Here is a 15,859-nt window from a genome sequence, read left to right as displayed (position 1 = left end):
CGAAATTGGGAGCTGGCAGAGCCTGGGTTACACTTCAGGGGAAGGGAGAAGCTGCTCCACAGGGCTTGGGCTTTGCAGCTCCTTCCCACCTCCCTCCTGAATGCCCACCTGGAGAGGGAGCCAGCAATAACGCCCTGTCTGGGAACTGCCGTTGGTACCTGAGCCAGCATCGGGATGCAGCGGGAGGGGATGCTCCCAACCTCCTGCTCATGGGACCTGGGCACTGCTTGTGGGAGTCCTGCTCCTCTTGCATTCCAGTCTTCCCAGCCTGTTCCTGGGCAAGAAACTGCCTTCAGAGACTCTTTTTCTACCGAGGATACTTCCTGCCCAGGCATCCGAGGCTGGGAGACCTTCCCTGTCCTTTCCATCTCATACCCCAGGGCTGGAAACCTTTCCCATCCACCTCCATCACCTCATCTGCTACACCTTCACGTTGTCTCCTTCATCTCCCAACCAGGACATCTCTCTATTTTAAAAGCAGGTGTGTGTTTAACCATTTTTAACCATTATGGGCTTTTAACCATTTTAACTACCATTGCAAGTAAAAGCCTTGTTGTGTGAGACTCCAGGCTCTCAGCAGCCTGGAAAGCAATGGATAAAGGACCCCCAAATATGCTGGGTTTCCCAGTCTTGTGGATTCTTAAGTTCCCCAGCGACTTTAGGAGTAGAATACTTGTATTAGAGTCAAAATACTTCTGGCTTTGAGCATGTTGATCTTACGATCAACAGGATCCCTGCCCTTGCTTTCCTGGAGGCAGCAGTTGCTCTTGCTGCTGGATTGTTCATTTCCTTCTACACAAAGCCCAGACCCTTAAATGCCCTTAAAAGCTTCGTGTTCTCACTCAGTACAAAGCAGGCTCCAGCTATGCCAAGTACATGGTTGCCCATCTGCCATCGCTTTCTTGTAGGGATTCAGTAATTAGCAATTAGGCTTTTACTTCCCATTTCCTTCAGCAGCAAAGCTCTCATTAGCCAGCTCCCAAACGCGAGTTTCAAAGGTGCCTTTTAAGTCTGTTTTGCCTAAACTTTGACAAAGTCTCTGCCATCCTGGTTCGCTGCCAGTGCCTGCAGGCTGGAGATCACCAACTCCAGCATCAATCCACATCCAGGCTTGGAACACCAGGAGGAAAACCCTCCCTAAATGCAAATGTGCATGGGTAAGGTCGGCAGCACAAAGATGCTCTCCATGATTTCCTGGTCCATTTAAGCAGCATCTTGGATGTTTTCCATGTCTGCATCATTACTGTGTGTGTTTGGAGTGGCTTGGCAGCATCAGGCTATGGGCTTACACTGCAGAGCAAACACAGCCAGCCTTATTCAAGGCACAGCCACAACATAGGAAAGGCTAATTATAAGATTCCACAGGGCAGCAAGGCTGGCCAGGGAAAAAAAGCTCTTTTTGTCCTTCTTGATGGCCCTGCTGCATAGTGACCCAAGGACATCGGTGATGCTCGCAGGAGATGGGTCCTGGAGGGGTCAGGGCTCAGCAGGACCATTCCCATGTCCACTCAGCATCTGCCTTGTGCCATGAGCAGCATCTGTCCTGGCTTCCTGCAGCAGTGGGGTGGATGGAATCTACAGCAGCAGCCACCAGATCTCTTTTCTGGCAGCATCTTGGTCTTGGATGGAAGATGGGGAAAATGAGCATAAAACAGAGCCATAATAGTAACAATAATAGTAATAATAGTAATAACAATAACAATAATTAAATAATAATAATAATAGGCTTTCCTTTTCGATTAGCTGGGCGAATGCAGAAAGGAAAGACAATCTCATTTGCATGTCCTACACCATTGCCAAGAAACATGTTGGTGATTTATAAGAAGGGCCTGGTGCAATATAAAAAGCCATAAGCTAAAGCAAAAGGCATCTTCTTGCTGGCAGGAGGAAAGAACAGGGCTGAGCTGCTCCTCAGGACACCAGTTGCTGTTGTCAGCCCTTAGCTGGCTTACAATGAGTGTCAGGTTTACCCAACTGGTTGCTGCACTAAATCACGGCGTGTTTATGGGTTTCCTTCCCACTGTCATGGTGTTTTGGGGAAGATGGGCATGAAAGCAGGATGGAGCTTTCACTCCTGTCATGCCAGTCTCTGATGGGACCCTGCAATGTGGGGTCTCTCACACCCCAAAACCACACGGTTCTTCTTAGGAGAAGGGAAAGATGTAAGAGCAGCACAAGAGCATTTTGGTTCCCTGTCGTGGCGTTGAGCCCTGCCTGGGTCCTCGCACACTCTGTGCTCTTTGGAGACCCAGGTGATAACTGTGATGGGTTTTCTGTTAGTGCTGAAGGAAGGGCAGCCCCAGAGAGGCTCAGCACCGGGCTGCAGCAGGCTGGAGCTCCGAGAGAGGTACCCATCCCCTCCCGGACAACATCCCCTTTGTTCCTCCTGGCAAGCTGCTTCCTGACCAACGTGCTGCAGCAACCACCCCAGCCAGGGGAGAGCCAGCAGCCCAAGGACACGGTGCTGACAGGCAGCTTTCCACAGGGCAGCCGACCTGTGCCACAGGTCTGGGATGGCATCCAGAGCTGTGGAGGAGCAGGCATGGACCATAAGGGTGGAATGAAGGGGTGGGAAGCAGGGAGCTGGGTCCCCTCGGTCACCCTGATCAATCACAGCAAAAGCACTCGCTGTGGACCACCAGCTTTAGGGTATGCCTGTAGTTCCCCCCTCCCCTTTTCCTGTGTCCCCTCTGATGTCATTCCCATTGACATGGGTGCTGAGGCACTGGAATGGGTTGCCCAGGGAGGCTGTGAATGCTCCATCCCTGGCAGTGTTCAAGGCCAGGTTGGACGAAGCCTTGGGTGACATGGTTTAGTGTGAGGTGTCCCTGCCCATGGCAGGGGGGTTGGAACTGGATGATCTTAAGGTCCTTTCCAGCCCTAACTATTCTATGATCCTATGACATTCTCATGTCATTCTGGGGTGAGCACCGTGCTCCAGGCAGCAGATCCTATGGGACAACAGCTCCTTATATGCGACATGTCCATTAGGAGCAGAACGTGCTGCTTTCCCTGCCTGTGTCTTCAAGCATTGGGAAACACAGACAACCGGCTTCTGCTGTGGTAGCTGGGACTGCTGCAGCCACAGCCTAAGTGCTGTTAAACAACGCTGATCGGGAAGGGGTGACCCCCATGGGGACAGACAGGCTGACACGACAGACGGGGCGGACATCGCTGCCTGCCTGGGATGGAGATGCCGTGTCCGAGCCTGGCGCTTGGAATGACAGAACGGTTTGTGCTGGAAGGGGCCTATGAAGACCCACGTATTCCAGGAGGATGCAGCAAGGCTCCGGCGGGATGAGCGCGTCCTGCGCTGCGCTGGGCTCAGTGTGCACTAGGTGGCACGCATTTTCAGGAAGAAAGAAACGCTGGAGGCAGCTGGGAGAGGAGCCGGGATCGGGCAGAGCGGTACCAGGGTGTGCTACGGGAGAAGGGGAACGGCTTGAACCGGCCAGAGGGGAGATTGAGGTGGGATTTTAGGGACAAGTTCTTCCCTGTGAGGGTGCTGAGGCGCTGGCACAGGGTGCCCAGAGGAGCTGTGGCTGCCCCATCCCTGGCAGTGTTCAAGGCCAGGTTGGACACAGGGGCTTGGAGCAAGCTGCTCCAGTGGGAGGGGTCCCTGCCTGTGGCAGGGGTTGGAGCTGGATGAGCTTTAAGGTCCCTTCCAACACGAACCATGATTCCATGATTTCCCTGGAGAAGGCAGGCAGGGGGGCACGGAGAGCTGAGCACCTCCCACCAGGGACTGGGTTCTTGTCCCCTTCAGCAGATAAATCCTGGGTGTCACAGGGCAAGGTCACTGAGTCAGAGCACGATGCTGTAACAGATCCCACCTCTGCTTTATCTAATCAGTGCCTGGCAGGGACAGGCAGCAGCTGCTGCGGAAGAAAATGAAACCAAATTTCACTGATTATCCTGTGCCTGCAGAGGAATTCCCTCCTAGTTCCTGTCACTTTGGGTTTGTCTGCTTGGGGAAATCGATCTGGAATCAAGAGGGCTGTGAATGCAGAGTGCTGCAGCAACCCCAGCATAGCTGGGACAGACAGTTCTGTTCTCTAGAGCACAAGGCTAAGCCTGGCAATTTAAGAGAGCCTCAAGCATCAGAGTTTATATACATTAGCCTAGGACCTTGACTCAAAACCACGTGAGATGGAGGAATGAATCCCACTGCCTTCCAGCCTCACTGCAAGGAAAGGGATGGAAGAAGACAAATATTTGGCTGGTTTTCCCAGTGTGGGGATGGCTCAGGCCTAAGAGATGGTCCCATGGTGGAGGACTTCCTGCCTTGCAGACTGATTTGGGAAGCATGCAGAAAGTATGTGCTTGTGGGAAATAAGGGATCCAGGTGATGAAAAACCCTCAAGGACCATGTTAAACACTGTGGATCATTAGGGATCTTATCAAGTGTATTTACAGGCAGTCAGGACTATGAGATCTACATCCCTGTACATAGCAAATGGGATCCTTAGGTTCTGAGTGAGGTTCACCTGCTGGGATGAGATACCTGAGCATCAGCTGTGCCTCAGAGCCTTCCGTGTACCCTGATGCACGAGTCCTACCAGACCAGCTGATGAATCCCTGCTCAAAAATGAGGAATAAAATAGGACAATAATAAGAAGAAAAGAAATCCAATGCATTTCCACAGCTTTCCACAGCTCAGGCACCACCTGGCTGGATTATCCCCATCATACAGCCCTTCTCTTCTCCCAGTAACTACACCAAGTGCACCTCTGCTCTTCCACAACCCCATAGACACCCTGTAACACCCTTCAGACCTGCAGCATCATCCAAAGCCCTCGCCCAGCTTCTCTCATCAGCCAGGACCCCTTGCTCCTCGCTTGCAGCATCTCTTCATTACTCATGTAGCTCTGCCAGGCTCCATGTGATCTTCACCACCCTCCCTGCAACCTTTCCCTGTTCAGGACCAGAGGATATTTAACAGCTTTGTATCAGAGGATATACAGCTCCATAAAGTGCACCTATCTGTCTTTCAGGCTTGTGTGTCTCAAGGTAGGAAGGAAAACAACCCTTCACATTGCTCTTTAGGTTCTAATTACAGCCACAGGAGACAGGAATTCTGAGCGCCTGAGTGGTGTATGTGAAACTTACTGCTTTAACAGAGGCATCACGAGCAGGCTATCAATCACGTTTGGCAGTTATTAGTACGTTGTGAGGAGCTTGAACTCAAGGATGTGACAGTCTCATCCATCCTGGAACAGAGAAATCCATGGGCATTTGCATCTGAGGGTGAACTCACAGCTCCAGAGGACTGTTACTGCAGCTGCAGTGGTTGTGTTCTCAGTGCTATGTATTTTCTGTAAGCAGAGACCCTTTATAAGCTCTGTAAAGGTAAGTCCTGTGTATTTAACCCAGGAAGCAGAGTTTTATGATATCCCTCCATGCCTGTGGTGTAAGGTGGTTCTAGATGGCATTTGTGCTGTAATTACTGAGTCCAGGCATAATGTACTTGGGTTTTAAATCACATCATGGGTGGATCAGTGCTGCTGGGTGTAAAGTCCAGGGAAGTTAAAGCTATTTGATAAGGACTGGTGAATGCTTCCTGGCTTCAAGATGTCTTGGTGGTGAGTTCTGCTGTGAAGGGAGAAGCAAAAAACCCAGGTGGGGCCTGCCCTACATCTAACACAGTGTTAGGAAGCAGTCCATCATCAGCAATGGGGCAACAGCACAAGAGGGAAGTGGAGCTGTTTGGGTCCAGAGGAGGCCATGGTGATGCTGGGAGGGTTGGAGCATCTCTGCTCTGGAGCCAGGCTGAGAGAGCTGGGCTGGGTCAGCCTGGAGAAGAGAAGGCTCCTGAAGGGGAGACCTGAGAGCAGCTCCAGTGCCTGAAGGGGCTGCAGGAAACCTGGAGAGGGGCTTGGGACAAGGGATGTAGGGACAGGCCAAGGGGAATGGCTTTAACCTGCCAGAGGGGAGACTGAGATGAGCTCTTAGGCAGAAGCTCTTCCCTGGGAGGGCGCTGAGGCGCTGGCACAGGGTGCCCAGAGAAGCTGTGGCTGCCCCATCCCTGGCAGTGTTCAAGGCCAGGTTGGACACAGGGGCTTGGAGCAAGCTGCTCTAGTGGAAGGTGTCCCTGCCCATGACAGGGGTTGGAGCTGGATGAGCTTTAAGGTCCCTTCCAACCCAACCCAGTCTGGAATTCCATGATTCCATGTTAATGTGAGCTCTATACAAAGGGGTCTGATCCCGATGCAGGTGCAAGGACGCGCTGCTCCATTGTCAGAGTATCTGCTGCACTCACACATTGTGTTTCACAACCCTCATCCCATGCTCAAACAAGGAACACAACAGTCACCTCCGGGGGTTGTTTCTGTTTTACATGAATGCGAATTAAACCAAAAATAGCCGTCCTCAAGGCCGTGCTGAGCAGCTGATCCATCGGTCGTGGCGCCGGGTGCTCGCATCCACCTTCGTTGGGATGAGTCAGTGGCTCGAAAACAGCTCCCACAGACACAGCCAGAAGCATTAAGCTTCAGTAGAAGCTGCAGCTCTAATGAGACACCGGTGTGACGGGCTCTGCTGAGCTATGGGATAGAGGGAATGACATTGGAAGCGTGTCCAATGTGTCTCTGAAAGGAGCCAGTGATGGAGCGCGGAGCCAAGGTACTGCAGGAGGAGCCCCCGGTGCAGGTGTGCGAGGGCAGGGCTGGTGTGCAAGGGGCACACTCAGTGTCACACACTCAGTGTTACACACTCAGTGTCACACACTCAGTGTCACACTCATGCACGCCCAGCATCACACTCACGCAAGGTACCGCACACACCACATCATACACCCCGTATCGCATACACACCCATCATCACACTCACGGTGCCACACTCACACTGTCACTGTCACGCACACACTCACAGTGTCACACACACATGAGACCAAGCCATTAGGCCTTAGCTGAAATAACCTTACTTTTTAGCATGAGTATGATTTAGCACCTAAACGTGGATGCTCCCTCGACACGGGGCCCCTCTGAGGGTGGGAACCTGCCCTTCTGATGAGGCTTGATAAACAGTGCATCAGAATTAGGGCCTGTAGATGCCTTGCATCTGCTTCTGGGAATTGCTTCTAATCAGGGACATCCCTCCTGGTGAGAAAGGATAACAACTGAACAAAGAACTGAGCACGTAGCCCACAGGTATTAGCAGTTGAAGGTAGAAGGTAACTAATAGCCTGTCATTGTAGCCCTACCCCAAGTGTGCAGTAGGACAGGGGGAGTACAGATACATAACTTACCCAAATGGATCTGTGGCTGCTTCAGATAAAATTATATCAAGATGAAGATGCAAAGTATAAAACCCCTGGAATTTACTGTGCTTTGGAGATGTGGATGGAGGTTTGAACCCCCGAGTGCTCCCAGTGCTAGTGAATAGGTCTGTGCTTTACAGTGCATACTGTGAAGTGATTTCTTTGAATCACACACACAGTCACATGGTGTCACTGCCGCTGTCACTCACACACACACACACACACTCACAATCACACGGTGTTGCTCCTGCTGTCACTTACACACACACTTACACACACAGTCACACACTCACAGTCACACATATAACACACACAGTCACAGTCACACTCATGGTGTCACTGCCGCTGTCATGCTCACACTCTCTCACACACACAGTCACACAACACACACACTCACTGTCACAGTCACACTCATGGTGTCGTTCCAGCTGTCACAGTCACACTCACACACAGTCACACTCACTGTCACACACTCACAGTCACACTCACGGTGTCGCTCCTGCTGTCACTCACACACACACTCACAGTCACACACACAGTTACACACTCACAGTCACACTCATGGTGTCGCTCCTGCTGTCACTTACACAGTCACACATACACACACACAGAGAGTCACACATACACAGAGTCACAAATACACACAGAGTCACACACACATAGTCACTCACAGTCACACACACAGAGTCACTCACAATCACACTCACGGTGTCGCTCCCACTGTCACTCACACAGAGTCACAAACAGTCACTCACAGTCACACACACACAGTCACTCACAGTCACACGGTGTCGCTCCCGCTGTCACACAGTCACACACAGTCATTCACAGTCACACACACAACACACACAGTCACTCACAGTCACACACGCGCACACACAGTCACACACACACAGAGTCACAGTCACACCCACAGTCAGTCACAGTCACAAACACACAACACATACAACACACACAGTCACACATACAACACACACACAGTCACACACACACTCACAGTCACACACAGTCACACAGTCACACACAGTCACACACAGTGTCACACACACAGTCACACACACAGAGTCACACACACAGTCACACACACAGTCACACACACAGTCACACACACAGTCACACACACACACAGTCACACACACAGTCACTCACACACACACACAGTCACACACACACACAGTCACACACACACACACACAGACACACACACACACACACACACACTCACACACACACAGTCACACACACACACACACACAGTCACACACACACACACACACACACAGTCACACACACAGTCACTCACACACACACAGAGTCACACACACAGTCACACACACACTCTCACAGTCACACACAGTCACACACACACAGAGTCACACACACACTCTCACACACTCACAGTCACACACACACACACACACAGTCACACACACACACTCTCACACACACACACACACACACACACACACAGTCACACACACACAGTCACACACACAGAGTCACAGTCACACACACACACAGTCTCACACACACACAGTCACACACACAGAGTCACACACTCACAGTCACACACACACAGTCACACACTCACAGTCACACACTCACAGTCACACACAGTCACACACACAGAGTCACACACACACACAGTCACACACTCACAGTCACACACACACAGTCACACACACACAGTCACACACTCACAGTCACACACTCACAGTCACACACAGTCACACACACACAGTCACACACACACACACACACACACACAACACAGCACACACACACAGTCACACACACACACAGCCACGCACACACAGTCACAGTCACACACACACAGTCACACACACACACACAGCCACGCACACACAGTCACAGTCACACTCCCGGTGTCGCTCCCGCTGTCACTCACTCCCATCCCGCCCCAGTCCCGCCCCGGTCCTGCCGGGCGCATGCGCGGTTCCTGCCGCCGCCACGGGCCGGGAAGCGCCGGTTCGCGGAGCAGCCGCCGGCGGGACTCGGGTGAGGGGCGCCGGGCGCGGGGCGGGCAGCGCGGGGCGGGCGGGCCCTTCCGCTTCCCCTTCCCCGTTAGCGGCCTCACCGGGGCCTGTCACATCCCGGAAGCGACCGGTCCCGACGCGCGGCGGCCCCGGGCCCAGCCTGGTGCTGCTCGGAGCGGGGCCTGTGGTTCCCCTCGCGGCCGGGCCGGTGCTGCCGGACAAACGGCTCCGGTCTCGGCTCCCCTTGGCCGGGCCCGTCCCGTCCCGCAGCCCGGCTGGAGCCGGAGCAGGAACCGGCCCGGCCGGGCCAGGTTTGCGCCCTACAGCCCAGCGCTGTCCCCGTAAGTCAACAGAGCTCCGGTGGCCAGGAGCCCTCCGGAGGCGGCGGGATGCGGGCTGGGTCGGCCCTGTGTGCGGGTGTACCTGCCGCGGCTCTCCATTCCTGCCCTCTGCTTTACTGAGAGGCGAGCGCTTTGTTCTGCTTCAGTCTTTATTTTCCCGTCCAAAGGGAGCTCTCTTGACGCTTGTTTTGAATGGAAGGAGTCCAGGTTTGGAGCTGTTGGGCTTTATCTTCTGCTCTTTTGGCTGTCAACCCAGCCGAGGGTCGGTGGAGGCTGAAGAAGGCAGGAGTGATGGATCTGTGTGGTTGGAGTTACTCCTGTAACCTCCTCACTGGTGCTCCTGGGTTGCTCTAGCTGTGTGCTGATGGTGTTGGGTGCTCGTGTATGGGAAGATGTGTTTAGATGTGAGGTACCCGGCAGCAGCTTTGGACCCTGTTGCCACTGTTGGACCCTGTTACTGTGTTCACAGCTCTGGTTGTGCAGGGCCCAGAGGTGCAGATGGGACGATGCAGGGAGTTTAGGAGCGCTCGGGCTGGGTGGTTTGGTTTAAGGGAGGCACAGGGTACCTGTAGTGCTGCTCCGGTCATGCCCCCTGCACAAGGTCATGGGCTTGTTACAGCCCTGCTGCTTCCCTGTGCTTTATCTGCATTCCTAATCCATGTGTAATCCTTTCGCACGGGCTCTTTGTAGCCCTCCTGATCCTGTCTCTTATGCTGTGTTAGTGGCACTTGACAAATCCCCCCTGGGCACTCTCAGTTCTAAGCTGAGTGCTAAGAAGTTTGTGTCACCAAGCTGGTGATTTGTGTTTCCTTAACGCAGCTCCTGAGGCCTTTTCTTGTTGGGGTACAAGCTAGCACATTGCTGAAGCGCTGGTCACAGCTTCAGTTCAGGCACTGGAAAAGGCTTTCATTCCGGCCTGCCCCTTCCCAGCTTTCTCACCACCATTGGCTGGAGCTTGAGGAGCAGGGAGGTAATCTGCTGGGAAACACAACTGAAACGCACCCAGTTCCTTTCCTGTCCAAGTCCCTGATTTGAGCCATGTGGGTAAAGGCTGCAGAGATTGTCCTGGGGTGCAAAATACACCCAAACCGGTCCAAATACAAATCCCAAATTCCCTCCTAAGTGGAGGGCATTTGGCTGGAATATTGAAGGTTGCACTTCAAGGTGTCAGGGGTTTGTTTTCATTTGGAGCAAGGTAGCCCATAGGATTTCTAATTGGAGCCAGGACTGTTTGCTGAATAAACACTTTCAGTGGTTGGGATGACTTGGAGCTTTTCAAGGGATTTTTAAAGCTCAAGGTGAAGTGTTATAGTCCATGGGATTTTAGGAAAGACATGTAGTTACCCTCCCTGGGACACTAATCTGCCAAGGATAGAGCCAGTGTGAAGAGCTGGTGCAGCTGAGCTACTGGTAGCATCCCAAACGCAGTGCTGGTCAAGTGGGATGTGTAACACATCTCTATACAGCTCTGTGACACACGTGGCAGCCCAAGGGAAAGCTGTTTGAGCAGCTCTGGGATTGAGTTCCTCAGCTCTTAATACTTGTGTACTGCTGGATTCATGAAATGGGGAAAGGAACTGCAACTTCAGGCCTCTTCTTGTTTGCCTTAACTCAGGAGCTCGTGTAATTCTGGCGTACTGAAGCTCTCCCGCATTCCTCGCTTCCCAATCCGTGCAAACAGCTGCTGGCTCGAGCACGGAGAACTGGCAGGAGGCTGAAATCCTCCCCTCGCTCCTTTGGAGCAGCATTCCCAGCTCAGGAAATGCTTTTCCACTCTGATGGGGAAGTGAATATCGAAGCACGCGATGCTCACATGCAGCCAGCCCCGTACCTTTGCGTGTGGTCTGGGATTCAAAGCATCGCTGCTCCCCAGGGTGAGCAGCAGGCTGCTGTCACCCAGCTGGTGTCCCAGCAAGTGGAGGGAGTACATGAAGGGGGCAGCTTTTCTGCTGGGATGCTCTCTTTTTTCCATTTCCTGCTGCTGTGCTTCAAAAAGGAAGGAAAACGAATCGCTGACTCCATCCGAACAGCTTCCCTCTGCTGTCCCCATCTGTAGGATGGGCAGATGAGTATTTGGTGACAACAACTTTAGGGGGAGAAAGGTGTTGGTTCTGTCTTGGGGGTTCAGAGCACCTCATGCAGGTGGGTAGGACAGAGAACCCTGCAGCTCTGCTCTGAGTCCAAGCCGAGCATGGACATGCTGGTGTCCCTTTGGAGGAGATGTGTTGGTGTGAAACCTGCCATTAAAAGAATTGGCAGAGGCAGGTGTTGGGTTTGACACCTCAGGTTTTAACTGGCTGGGTTGGGCAGTAAAATAACTGTCCATGGTGTGTTAGGGAAGAACGAATTCCATGGGGAAGATCCATTGCAGAGACCAGGGTTTTCTCCTGGCGCCCTGGAGCGGTTTGTCACCAGCACCAGTTGAGCTGGGGGTGTTGTGTAGAACTCTCAGAGCAGCTCATAAACCGATTTACACTGAATTCCTGGAGAAAGTGTTGCTTTCCTCTCATGAATGCAGACATGTGGGTGCGTCTCTTCGCCTCTTGCTCTTCTTCTATTGCTTTTTTAAGCTAGCAAGCCACACGAGCCTGATGGATGGGATGCTCCACGGAGCGTGGGATCTTCCCCATCCGGCAGGGATGTCATTCTCCTTGCAGATGGCATCCTCCAGTGGAAGCCACCCACTGCTGCTCTGCCTCTTGGGCACCTGAACTTTTCCATTGGATGGGAAGGAAGCTCATAGCTGCCTGCTGGGAGTTAAGTGAGCAGTCAGTGATGGAGGCCTGAAGAGGGAGAAGGTGACTGTTCTGAAACAAAATAAATTGCACTTATTCACAGTCATACCCACCTGATCATGAGCAACAACGTGGGGTTGTCCAGCATTTGTGCACCAAGACGCATGTGTCCAGATGGTCTGGGTAGGATTCCTTGCAATGACAAAGCAGGCAGGGAATGCCATGTATCAGACTTATGGTGTCTCTTGGGCAGCTTGGTGATCATGCAGTGGCTTTGTGGTTTTGCATCCCTAGGGGGCTGAGTGGTCTTTCTGTCTCTGCATCCTGTCTCTAAGTCCTTAGGATTTGTTCACTGCCTTTGTGTCTTTACGTGAATGTCTTAAAGCTCTTACTCCATTCTCTCTTCTTCCCCAAATCATCTCTTCTTGGCTTGAGTCTTTAGCTTGAGTCTTTGTTGATGCAGATTGTTTGTTGTTTCAAGATGTTCCTTGTTTTCCAACCTGAGATGCTGCAGCTAGATGTAGTGCAGTCTTAAGGACCTGCTAAATCACTGCCTTCAGCACAGGCTGTTTATTACACCCTATGTTCCTCCTAGTGCTTCTGTGCTTCTTTCCATCCATTGTTCACTTGGATTGTGCTTGGTATCTGCACTACTGTGATTTGCAGACTGTGCATAAAGAATTGTTTTCTGCCTTTGTGTGCGCATACAGTGCTGCACAGAAGGAGTCAAGGGACTGATTCTAGATCAGAACTGCCTGGTCAGAAGCCTGGATGGAGCTGATGATCAGTGAGAGCCCAGATCAGTGAGAAGAGTTTGGGTACCACTTGTATAACCAAGTCATTCATGTACATGTGTGCTTGGGGAGCTCCTGCTCCCAAGCTGATATCTCACATCAGGGTGGTCAGTGTAACGCTGCCAGAAGCAGTGTGAGTGGGGACAGGTGTGGGGTGACCTTGGCATGATCCTGTCTAGTGCGTGTCTGAACTTGGGTCAGGGTTTAGGGGTTTCCCTGCAGGTGGTCAGCAGTGCTGCTGGGCTGGTTCTGTGCACATCTGCAGTGATTCTGGTGGTGTTTGGTGCTGCACGCTATGGGAAGCAGAGTGTCCTTAGAGTTTTTGCTCCAAATTAACAAGAAAAGTTGCCAGCATTGGCAGGGAGTGGGAGGTGATACCCCATCTGCCCTCAGCCAGAGGGTTTTGAGGCCAATCCACTTCTCTGCAGTTTCCTAAATGCATAGCAAGCATCTTCTGTGCAAGGCTGAGCTTGTTCCCCTCTCTCAATTGGCTTGTGTGGTATGCATACAGGGTGGGGTGGATTTGGGGCATCATTCTCAGCCCTATGAGCTCTCTTTGTTTCTTCCTACAGGTCCCCCAGAAGAAGATGGTGTGAAGCTGCCCCTTGCAGCGTGCCCAGAGCTCAGGGAGGAGCATGGCAGCAGCTCAGGAAGCAGGAAGCAGTTCAGCCGGGCCATCCGGACTCCCCGGTTCTGCCCCGGGACATGGCAGCAACTCCCCAGCGGTGGCAGTGTGGGAATGGCAGGATGAGTTTGGCAGGTGGAGGCCGTACAGAGGGAATGTCTGCAGCTACATTGAACAGGTTTTTCAGGCCTCGCAGCAGAAGGGCCGGCGCTCGGGATCAGGGCTTGTCAGCAGCATCCCTTTGGGACATGCAGATCCCGTCTTGGCCCCCTATGTCATCGACATCCCAAGCTTGACACAGTTCCGTCAGGACACAGGTAAGGGAGCTCCCCTGCCCATGCCGGGGTTTTGATGAGGCTGCTTGTGTGCTTGGAGATAAGTAGGACCCCATTATGTGTAGGAGAGCCCTACAAAGCTCTGCCGTGTGCTGCCACAGCGGGGCAGTGCTTTGAGGGGTGGTTTAGTGTGTGGTGTCCCTGCCCATGGCAGGGGGTTGGAACTGGATGATCTTAAGGTCCTTTCCAACCCAAACCAGTCTATGATTCTATGTCTGCTTCTCTCCTGATGCTGTCTGCCACCCAGCACGTTGGCACATGAGAACATCAGTATTAGCTGGCATGAATCAGTAGTGCTGCTTCCTCTTAAGGAACCTCATCACAGGACCCCTGCAGCTCACAGAGCTCTCAGAGCCGGAAACTTTCTTCCTGCTCCCACCCGTTCAAGACCACTGGTGTAAAAAGGGCCTTTTCTTAGGCTTCAAACCCAATCTCCTCCCTTGTTCCCTCTACAACTGGAGTGCCAGCTGCTTTACCTTGGCATGCCGCCCCGCACAAGCTGCTTTGCGCAAGCCTGCAGCCCCCGCAGAGTGCCGTGATGCTGCAGCAGAACGTTCCCCGCACTTGTGTGCACAAGGCTGGCTTGCTTCCTCCCATGGAAGGGCTTCATAGCAGGACTGAGACCTAATTTTCATTCTCTTGGGGTCACTGAGGCAGCTCAGGATTTGATGACTCCTGTCCTCTTCTGCTGCAGATGTGCTGAGCAGCTGTAGCTTAAGGAGAGGGCAGGGGTGGAATGCATGCTCTTCATGTCTGGAAAATCCAGGGAGATCCCAAATTACACACCCTGAATGAATGGCTGCTGTGGGAGATTCTCCATGCCTCACTTTCTCTTTTGCCAGCATCTCTCCCATCACCCCAGGGCACAATCAAGCACCACCCCAAGCTTAAGAGATGGGCAGCATGCTGGTTTCTTGCCAATTGAAGCAATAAATGAGCAGTATCTTGAATCAACTGCACTACTGGGCAATTCCTAAAGGAAAGGGAAGTGGTTGGAGCAAATGTGAGCGGTCATCACAGCTGCATCCGTGTTTTTATTCTGGCTTCGTGACCTTAGGATTAGATTTTCCAGCGGTGTCATGGGTGGGGAGCTTTCTTCACGGCAGGTCTGCTCAGCATGGCCTGTTTGAGTCCTGCTGAGGTTGTGGCTTTGAGCAGTACAGCATGGACCCAACAAAACTGGCACCAGTGGCTGTTTCTTGCTTGTTTCCAGACTTGTTGAGTATCCCAGTTTGGTGAGGGTGAAGGATGTGTCCCAGTGTGAATGGGACATCCTTCTTCTGTATCTGTTTAGAGCTTGTACCACATTAGACCCATGTGAAAGATCTCAAAACAGTTATCCCATTGTCCATCGCAGGGTGGTTCAGAACTGGTCATCTCTGGGGGACAGTCCGGTACAATTTGGGAATGATGTTGCCTGGCATACCCTCATCTTTCCTTGGACAAGATCTGTGGTTGAGGTGTTAATAACCAAAAGGGCTGATTCTGTTTCCCAGCTCTCCTGCAGTGTTTCCCACTGATGCGGAGGGATGCTCATCAGCTCAGTGAGCCTCCCTCCACAGGTACCTGTGCACTCTGCAACGTGACTATTGCAAACACTCATATCCCCTTTCAGTGGCCCAGTTCTAAGCAAAGCTTTTTCTCTCTGCAGGGCTCTTGCCTTAACTGTGAAGCTTTCTGAGCAAGCAGCCAGCTGACCTTTGTTATGTGCAGGAGAAAAGAATCTCTGCAGGAAACATCCCCATGAAAAATCTGGAAATGGGGCAAAAAAATA

The 15,859-nt window shown here is 52.4% G+C and overlaps 1 protein-coding gene across 5 annotated transcripts in view; it reads left to right on the top strand.

Moving 5' to 3' along the window:
• Window positions 1-9,179: 9,179 nt before the first annotated feature.
• Window positions 9,180-15,859, top strand: part of DTX2 (deltex E3 ubiquitin ligase 2) — a 36,700-nt gene continuing 30,020 nt past the window's right edge. For 3 of the 5 annotated variants that reach the window (XM_057410795.1, XM_057410794.1, XM_057410792.1), the window contains exons 1-2: window positions 9,451-9,596; window positions 13,698-14,067. In XM_057410795.1, the coding sequence (XP_057266778.1) occupies window positions 13,761-14,067 (307 nt within the window). In that variant the 5' untranslated portion in view covers window positions 9,451-9,596; window positions 13,698-13,760. Of the gene's footprint in view, window positions 9,278-9,450; window positions 9,597-13,697; window positions 14,068-15,859 lie in introns of those variants that run through there. The other 2 variants (XM_057410793.1, XM_057410797.1) reach the window with 2 other exon arrangements.

The sequence above is a fragment of the Pezoporus wallicus genome, unplaced genomic scaffold (assembly GCF_028554395.1).
Source record: "Pezoporus wallicus isolate ANWC-B61680 ecotype Strahan unplaced genomic scaffold, APGP_CSIRO_Pwel_v1 contig_8705, whole genome shotgun sequence".
NCBI lineage: Eukaryota > Metazoa > Chordata > Aves > Psittaciformes > Psittacidae > Pezoporus > Pezoporus wallicus.
This window is presented reverse-complemented; position numbering and strand designations above follow the sequence as displayed.